Source organism: Malurus melanocephalus, unplaced genomic scaffold (genome assembly GCF_030028575.1).
Source record: "Malurus melanocephalus ecotype Western Australia unplaced genomic scaffold, MMel_1.1 scaffold_71, whole genome shotgun sequence".
Lineage (NCBI taxonomy): Eukaryota > Metazoa > Chordata > Aves > Passeriformes > Maluridae > Malurus > Malurus melanocephalus.
The window spans coordinates 1,084,996-1,094,545 of record NW_026623303.1 but is presented as its reverse complement, the minus strand read 5'-3'; the positions used below and the strand labels follow the sequence as shown (position 1 = coordinate 1,094,545).

The following is a 9,550-nucleotide window of genomic DNA, read 5'->3' as shown; positions in this document are numbered from 1 at the left end:
CTTCTTGACCTACCGACATTTAGTCATGGCAGCTATGTAGTGAACGTAATTGCCCATTAATTTGTCCTGTGGTATGGTAATAGMGAGTAGCTGCCAAAATTAGTTTAATATCAGCATTTAAAAGCTGTAATTTGGTTWGCAATGTATTGCCTTTGAGGTTTGCTTTGTTCTGGTTCTTAACCATTTGCCCTACATAGCGAAACACATCCAATTACTTTATGTAATGCCCTTCATTTCACTGCCTGGAAAACCTGACAATGCACTGAAATAGTCTCCATTGAGTCTGGCCATGAGACAGCCATGCCTAATAGACCAGCTTTGGGTTGTCTTCTCTGTCTAGAAATATGAATTATACTCCTTTTTATCCCTTTAAAAAACACAGATAATTTAGTACATAACCATTAATAATTTATTACAAGAGAAATATTAGCATAATTTCAATTAAAAAAATCAAAGTTATTCCAAACTAGTAACTAAATACAAACATTTTAAAAAATAACATCTCTTACAACAAGTTTTTTTATACAAAAAGTTAATCACTAATTTATTTTTTAACATGATGGACTTCCTGTACACCATGAAAATAAGCGYTAACTTTGTTTTTTGACATTGTTAGAAAATAACATTCTTTTATTATGAGTTGCTATTTATGTATAATAGCAGATACACAGGTCCAATAGAAAATACAGGAATTTTGCTTGGTAAAAGTTAATTGATTGACAACAGTTGGTATAAAAAGAGTCCACACCCTTCTCAAAGGAAGTATTATGACATATCTTTAAAAAATGCCCACACACATCCATTCAAGGACTGGACTGGTTACTTTTCCTTACAAATAACCCATTTTGTCACACCACAGTGATGACTGTATAAGCAAATAGAGGGACCATGAACTATGCAAAAGGACTCATTTTTCTCTTTTTTACAGTCAATATTTTCTTCAGTTATTCTTTAAACTGTGTAATTCAGAGTGAAAAGCAATTCAAGTTTTTGTTAGAAGACAAAATATAAAAAGCCCTCTATCTTTAGTCTTTTTATTATTTGTGTTACTTGTTTTTAACTATAAAGATTTTGAAGCTTGAATCTGGTCAATAAAACCAAATTATTCTCTATATTAACTAAGAAGTAATGAAACCTTGTTAGTACATTTTCTTCTCTGAAGCTTTTTTGGCACATGCATTTTAACAGCAAAGAATTGCTGCAAGTCTCATTACTCGATTAGCTGAAAAAAATTCCAAACTGACAATGTACACAATGTCATATTTAGAAGGCAAGTACATTGTTTTGTGAAAATGTCCCTTTTGCTGGGTAACAGTGCTGCCCCACAAACATATAAAATATAAGCAGCAGCATTTTTCTTCTTACAGCTAAATTATAAGCTTTTTTTTGGTGGAACAATTTTCTCTCCATCCAAACTCTCCTCTTCTACTAAACCTTTTGATCATTAGAAAACATACAGCCTGCTTAGGAAGTTCTGCTTGGCATATAAATCTCAGCTGGTTAAAAGTGGTTTTTAACTGCTGAAGTGCTGGCATCCTCTGGCAAACTTTCTGGACACACACTAAAAACCCAAAGATTGAAAATACTACTTTCTGATGAGCTTGTCACCACCCACACATCTGATCACTGCAGTTGCCTACCTGCTTACAAAGTGGAAAACAAAGGGGATCGTAATGAGTAACCCATGGACTGTGCAAGCTTTTTTGGGACATGAAGATCAGTGACCACAACTGAGGAATATACTCTAGTACAGATACTCAATAGTATACAGTACCAATACTCAAAGCTTCTGGTAGATCAACATATWGTTAAACATATAACATAGGTGAATACTCATTTTTTTTTAAAAGATGAAAAGGCCAAACTAAAAAAAAAAGTGTTTCTCACCCCTTGCATACAGCCCATGCTTTACCTWCTGTTTTTAGAAATAGTGCATAGATTGTAAAATGGATTTTGCAGTTACAAAAGAATAAAAACTAACAGGAATGTTTTATTATTAAAGAAGAATATTACCTTTCCAGAAAATGAGGAAAAGAATTTGAGAAATTTTAATGGTTTTTGATTAATAGATGGCAGTATTAGAAAGGAGTATGGAAATAAGTAAAGCCTCTTCTTAATTCTCAAATATAAAGCAAAGTGGAAGTTTGTAATTGCACGTTCTGGCTTTCTTCTCCCTTTGAATACTTAATTTTTTTAAACTCATGTAATTTTTTAAGCCAGTAGCAACTGCTTTCAGGCATCTAATAGATTTTCTTTTTCTTAAACTTGGTCTTAGTTTTGAAATAAAAAGGYACAAGCACTATTTTATTCAGGGATTGGCAATCCTTTCAGGACTCCTTGGGTAGAAAAGCTGAGAGTTACCCAGACTTGTGTTTGCTAGAATTTTTTTGTGACATCGAATCAGTGTTCATTGGTAGGTCATCAAAAGCAAAAAAAATTTACATAAAATTTTATATTAAAAGCTAAAAGGGTTAAACACTGTTTTCTTCATATTGTGTCTCCAGTGAACATCCTTCATGTAGAGTGTCTACAAGCTTGCTTGGCAATAAATTACAAAAAATATAAAGAAAGCCAGATATATTAAGGACAATGAGATAATAGCAGAGTACCTGTCACCTCAGCAAGGATTGTMTTTCATCATTAAAAGAAAATCAGATTTTTAAACATGGCTTAWGAAGACCATCCTTTTTTTTTGCTAAAATTTCCCAAGAGGAGATGCTGCATAAAAAAAGGACAATGTTTTTCATTTCCTGACATGCAATCACCACCAGGTATCTCTCTGTCATACTGACTGTTGAACCTTTTCATTTGTCACTGCCAACAGCTGACACAAAGAGGAGTGGCCCACACTTAACAGGCCTCACAGACTMATTTTCAGAGCACTGCAGAGCATTCTGGTAGACGTGGGTGGGCTAAGTTTGCAATTCATGATAGTTTGACGATGAACACTGCTTGAGGGTTTCACTGACTGAATAAAATGTCCTCCTCCAATGCCAAAGCTGGGTCTTCCATGCTGTCCAGCAAAGTGTGCCTGGTTTCGCATTCATGTTGTGGTAGTGATGTTTCTTTGGCAACAGTGGCCATCAGCTGACTCCAGGTGATGTTGGTGTTTTTGAAAGCGTGCAACAGGAAAATGCCGATGATGATAGTGCAGAATCCGCTCAGGGTTCCAATGATATCTCCTGGCCGCATGCTATTCCACTCCTTGAACAAGATGATGGAGCACGTCACAACCGTGCTGGTGAAGCACACGTAATAAATTGGTGTCACTAGGGATGTGTTGAACACGTCCAGTGCTTTGTTGAGGTAGTTGATCTGAGTGCTGACCGACAGCACCAAGACGGCCACCAAAATGTAAACCAAGGGACGGCGATAGACCGGCTTCCGCTCCAGCATCTGCTTAAAGGCAATGCCCAGGCCTTTCACAGATGAGACCGAGAAGGCACCAATGAGTGAACAGATTGAAATGTAGATCAGTATATTTGTCTGACCTTTCTTTGGAGCCACAACAACAATCAGGACAAGGGCAACAACTATTAGGAGAACAGCAAATGTAACAAACACTGTAAGAAAGAGGAAAGGGAAGAGTAATGCACATGAGGTAAAAACACCAGACTATGTCCAAGTACATGCTCAGAATTTCTCAGTGTCCTGGACACTTCCATATCAACTGTCCCATGTGCTCACTGCAATTGCATACARACCTGGATCTTGCAGCTTTCTTTCCATCTCATCTAGTGAGGTCACCTCCTCCTCCTCYGGGGCATGAATAACCATGACCGTTGACCCCAAAATGCTCAGTACACAGCCCAGCTTCCCATGAATGTTCAGCTTCTCATTTAAAAAATGGGATGACAATATAGCACTGTTTGGCAAAAYAGAAATGAAACGTTCAGCTCCACCAGCCACACAAGACATTCAAAATCTGTGTAGCATGACATTAATTCAAAACCTCTTTTGAATTTGAATGTAGGGYAAACCAGTCTGAAACAATCGAATTTTAGAGAGTTTTTCCAAGAAAATTGGCCATGACCAAGAAGGTAAGATCAGGTTTTAGGGAGTTTGGCAACCCTGATCAGTTCCCTCCAGGTTGKAAAAAGGTCCAAACTTCTAAGGAACTACTCATTCCTGATTGCCTAGGTCAGGGTATGCACTCTCGCACACCTGTAGATTAATCACAAGRCCTGTTTTTTTCCTTCCAAAAATGGCTCAAAGCACTTAATTTGCCATTAGAACGAATTGACATGAGTTTTGGAAACTGTTCCTCATCCCCTGCCAGGCTCTCCCACCCAGACACACTTTTTGCCTGGACTCCCCCAAAAACACAGAGAAGGCATGTCTCCCCTTTCGCAGAGCACCAACCCCAGAAGCTCCATGGGGTTGATTATTTAACCTGAGGACAATAATATGGCCTCAATGAGACCACTCACAGGGCATGATTAACCTGTTAGAGCACAGCCTTGGGCACAACCACAGGCTTAATGGTGTGTGAACATACTCACTAACTATTCAACCCACTGATCAAAATACAGACTTCTTTTTCACACAAGGGTAATGAGTTCAYTGACATGAAGTTCTAACAACCTCTCTGTTTCATGAAAATTGAACGATTGCTATCCACATCAAAGAAGAGGGCAAAAAAACCTCAAGATGTTTTGCAAAGCAGCAGCCAGGCAGCCAGTTAATCTGCATCCACCAATATGCTGATCCCAGCACAACCATGGTGTCTGAGTTACATTCATTTTGCTTTGACAGAACAGCTGCAGTTCTAGCAGATTATTGTAAGCATCCTGGGGTTTTGTTTGTTTGKTTTTTGTTGGTTTGTTGTTTGTTTTTTGTTTTGTTTTGTTTTTTTAATATGGGGCCCATGTTGTTTTAACCAAAATGTTTCATATAGTACACTCAGGTCATAAATATCAGAGTTTTMTATTTAAAATAAAATAATCTTCATTTTGCTAATAAATTATTTCCCMAAAGTTTTTTTTTAAGTATAATCCATGTCTTTTTTTGCTGCTATGATAGCCACATTACTCTATGTGCTTAAGCGTGGAAATTATTTGTTTTTTCATACATAGGAAATAATAAGTCTTGAAGGACATTTATGTTTCCAAAGAACCACAAATTTTAATTGTGGATACTGAAAAAAGGCTAAAATTTTCTTTGCCTTCTTTCCAGAAGGATTTCAAAAAGACAAAACGAAATGAAAAGGTTTACTCTATATGCCTTAATATGAAATTATGCTCCTATAAATATAAACATTTTGAAAACATTTTAGTAATTTAGTGTATTTTTATTTAAAGTTTTGTCACAACTGAAGAACAGGRTAACAGTTTTTAAAAAAGCTCCAGTTCTCTAGGAAGAAATTATATTACCTTCTATCAGCAGTATACCTGGTATATGCTGATAAGAAATACTTTGTAATATATGTGRAAGGCTTCTAGGAAGGCATCCAGTGGCCTTTGGAACAAGATTCTGATTCTATCTACCCAATGAACTCAGTTCTAAACAAGCAAAATATCTTTCCACTAAGCAACAAAAAGCCATTTTTTGTCCATAACGGGCTTTTCAGTTTTCTCATTTAAAATCTCTGCTTTCGGCCCAAGAGAGTGTTTTTCCCCCAAGCAGTGAGTGGTTCATTTGCCAAGGCTTCTCCCAGTTGGTACTGACCTTATGAGAACACTCAGTGCACCCAAGGGGGTAACTAAGGTTGCAGGTGCAAAGGCATAGGCAGCAAAGTTTGCAGCTTCTCCTAATCCCACTGCAGAAGAAAGAACATTTGGATCAGCTTGGAGTAGGATATAAAAAGGCTCACTATTGTAAATATTTTGTATGACAGCTCTGATAGCAAACATAAAYCAAAATATTTTTTTCTGCACTATATATGCAAACTTTCATTTCAAAATTAGCTGCACTACCTCTTCTGGAAATAACAAATACTGAAGAAAGTGAAATATTTTTCTCCTAAGTACTTCTAGAAGTATTTCTACTTTTAACCAGATATTAGAGAAAAGGTGATTTATCGCAAAGAGCTCTGAAGAGCAAATGCAGTGTTCAAAAGATGGCATGTCAGAGGAGCTTGTCATGAACGTGATTGCAAGGACATTTCTTTTAAGTGAAGGGCGTGAAAAATCAGGGAATAAATATCTTTAAAACAATCTGCTTTTTGTAGCATTTGCATGTAGGCTGAGAGGAAAGAGGTGACTTACTTGATAGCAGCCCAGCCCACCAAAGCCATTCCTTCAAATAAGAATATCCACCTTGTCCTGAAATACAAAAAAGAACCTCATCTTAGAAGAAACAGATCACCTGATGATAAGAAACAAAAACAACAACTTCACATTTGTTCCTACAAACTATCAAAAGAGCATGTTATCTTGATGCAACAAGAAGAATATTTGATTTGGACTGACATTTTACTAACCACTCTACTGCTTTGTGACTTGGACTTCTTTTGAAAAACGCGATTTGCCTAAAAACAGAGGAAAAGTTCCAAACAAAAGTAAAATGTCTGTAAAGATTGTTGGTGATTTTAAGAAATGTTCCAAAATTCTTTTCTAGGTCAGATAGAATATATTCATCCAGTCAACTGCAGTCTGACACTCCTTTTACTTTGGGCTGGAAGAAGTTAGAAAGAAAAATAAAACATAAGTACATGGAATATTCATTAACATTTATTAATATTCATGTTTTTTTTCAAATAACCGAATTCTCTGGAACTGAATATTGCAATAAATACAACAAATATAAGAAAAACTGCTAATGCTATGTATTTAAATCCATGCAAAGAAAACTATGAGATTAGCTCAATTATTTTTGTTCTGTTTCCAGTTCTTCATCTGTTGCCTTTGATGAAAGGATGGTTGTACTAACTGCAGAAACTTGTGTAATAAATGTTGTTTCTACAACTCATTGCACTTACTTAAAAAAAAAATACAAACCAAAACTACAAGGCAGAAAGCTAAACCTAGTTACCAGCATAGGGCTTTCCATCTCAAATGAGGGGGAAAAAGAAAAAAGAGAAGAGCATTTTGAAGGGTAAGATGAATGGAGAATTTTATTTGGTAATTAGTTGCTGTCAGTGAGGAAATAGCATCAGCTGATTGGATTTAACACCCCCTGCAGCTCCCATGGTCCCAGGAGTTCTGAAATCCCAGTCCCTGTAATCACACAAACAGAAATAATACTGTATCTCCATCCCTTACCAAGACAGGACTTCTKATCACCAATAAAGAACACCAGTTTTAAATGTGATCTGAGACTCAAACCTTGATTTTTGTCAAGTTATAAGAGGTGTCTGTGTCCCCAGAAGGAGCAATGCTGGCACCAATCACTTACCAGCTCGGGTGACTCCTCTGTCTGCCAGTTTCAGAAGTCCTTTCTTCTTCAGTATGAAACTAGAACCATTGAAGACACTGGAACCCATGGCCAAAGCCAAGCCAATGTAGAGCTGATATTTGGTTCCAGAAGAGATGGAAAGGCTCCAGTTCGTTTCATTGCCAGTCCCGTCCATGGAGGTGAGGAAAGGAGAGTGTGATTCAGACACGYTGATGACCTGGCACCATGCTCGGCAGGAGTCACGGCAAGGAAAGGAGAGCACAGCACCTGGGAGCAGAAAAATAAGGACAGACAATTCATGACCCAGGCCCAGCTCTGGAAGAGCCCTGTCCTCACTCTGCTCACTCCTTTTCATGTCTGCCCAAAGAACTCATTGCACACTGTAATTTCTGACAGTGCAAATAGCACACAAAATCYGCACAGTGTACACAATGCTGCCCTGGGTCCATACCCACCCCTGTAGTTCATGCATACATTATTTTATACACATATTTTGCATTTCATTGGCTCAGACAAGCAATTAGGGCAATACCAAGGAATGCAACAAAAAAATATTAGCTTCAATGTAAAATTCAACTCGAAATCTTAAAAGCTAACCTGAAAAACCTCAAGATGAAAGGGTTCCTTTTTGTTGTGTGGAGACCACATCCCCAAAACACAAACACAAACATACAGCAGAATCCATGATTTTGGACTTTGCTCATTAAAGMAGCCTGTTTCTATTCAACACTTCTGTTTTTACATTGGTATCTGAGACTGGAAAAACAAATGAAAAAAAAAGGAGAGAAAATCAAACTGGGAGCAAACTTTCACTGCATATGGGCACTAAGGCATTTTATTAAAACTAGTCAGTGAATACTGTGTGAGCCAAGTCTTATTTAACCAATCAYAATGTTCTCAGGTGAAGGCCTCATTACACCTCACAGCCATTTTCATCTAACCTGGCTGGAAGCAGATCACAGGCCACAGGGGACAGTTCCCCYAGCTACCCCTGCAACACTGCTGGGTGGTCCTGAGTGGAGACCAAAGCTTCATACCCTCAGCCAGCCAAGCCTTATCAGTATCACCATGATGACAGTCTGTTGGAATGATATCATTGTTATCAACCTCGATGCATTTTTCAAAGGAAGAAGTATTGCATTTCCAAGAAGAAAAGGAATTGTTACTTCGCATGGGGAAGCAGGGGTCAGGCAGCAAAGCTGCAACAGGGTCTAGGCTGATGTCTCAGTTTCTCTCAGTAGAGTGCATAAGGCAATCGGTATGGATCAGAGAATCTAAACTGGAACAGCTCTTAAGAACAAACATTTTGGAAAAGAAGGTTTTTTGTTAAGATGTTAAAATATGAAATGGTGCAGAAGTAGAAAATCTCAGTCCAATGTGATACATATAAAGCACAGGATGCAACAAAGCGTTTTGCTTTCCATGTTTTCCCTGTAATTAAAATAACACATGAACGATTCATTCTGCTGAATGGCAGCATCAGTAATACACTCCATTCTTTTTCTTTTTCTTTTTTTCTTTTTCTTTTTTTTCTTTCCCCCCACCCCAACTGAATAAAAAAACCCACTTAGGGACTTGGTAGAAAAGGATGTGGCTCAGTGTTCACATGTAAGCTCTGGAAATAATAATGTTATGTCAAAAGTACTTCACTGAACAATTAACAATAAGCAGAATTGGATAATTAATTTAAAACAGTTTAGCAAGGGATAGTTAAAATACCTAGGGTCTTAAATATATCATACTTGCAGCTGGAAATACTGCAAATTAACTCTGTGAGCCATCACCCTTTACAAGTAAGGAACTATAGTGAGCACCTGCTCCCCATATTCCCATTCCATACTGTAAAGCAAACACACGAGGAAGTTATAATTTGTGCAAACACATTTCCTTGTTTGCCAAGAGTGTTTCCATATAACAGGAGTTGTTTTGTATTGCTAAGTCAGACTTCCTAAAAATAATCCCACAAGATGAGTATGTTCATATTCCACAGCTGAAGACTAAAATCTTAGAGAACTTACTGTTAGAGAAATTACTGTTGCATAGTATGTAGGATAGATACTATTCTACCCTCTTATCATAACTAGAAATTACATTTGGATAATGTAAAAAAATGGATTTTGCATCTGCACCTGAAAGTATTTTAAACTCCTAAACTATTAGCATAGCCTTAGAAGAAAAATTTGCATGTACTTTTTTTGACATAATTAGTGAAGAA

The 9,550-nt window shown here is 37.3% G+C and overlaps 1 protein-coding gene across 1 annotated transcript in view; it reads right to left on the bottom strand.

The window, feature by feature from the left end:
- Window positions 1–438: 438 nt before the first annotated feature.
- NIPAL1 (NIPA like domain containing 1) overlaps window positions 439–9,550 on the bottom strand; it is a 12,424-nt gene continuing 3,312 nt past the window's right edge. Inside the window, exons 3-7 of the mRNA XM_057366742.1 lie at window positions 7,336–7,602; window positions 6,207–6,263; window positions 5,668–5,758; window positions 3,705–3,865; window positions 439–3,563 (exon numbers count right to left, since the gene is read on the bottom strand). Of these exons, the coding sequence (XP_057222725.1) occupies window positions 2,962–3,563; window positions 3,705–3,865; window positions 5,668–5,758; window positions 6,207–6,263; window positions 7,336–7,602 (1,178 nt within the window). The 3' untranslated portion in view covers window positions 439–2,961. The remainder of the gene's footprint in view (window positions 3,564–3,704; window positions 3,866–5,667; window positions 5,759–6,206; window positions 6,264–7,335; window positions 7,603–9,550) is intronic.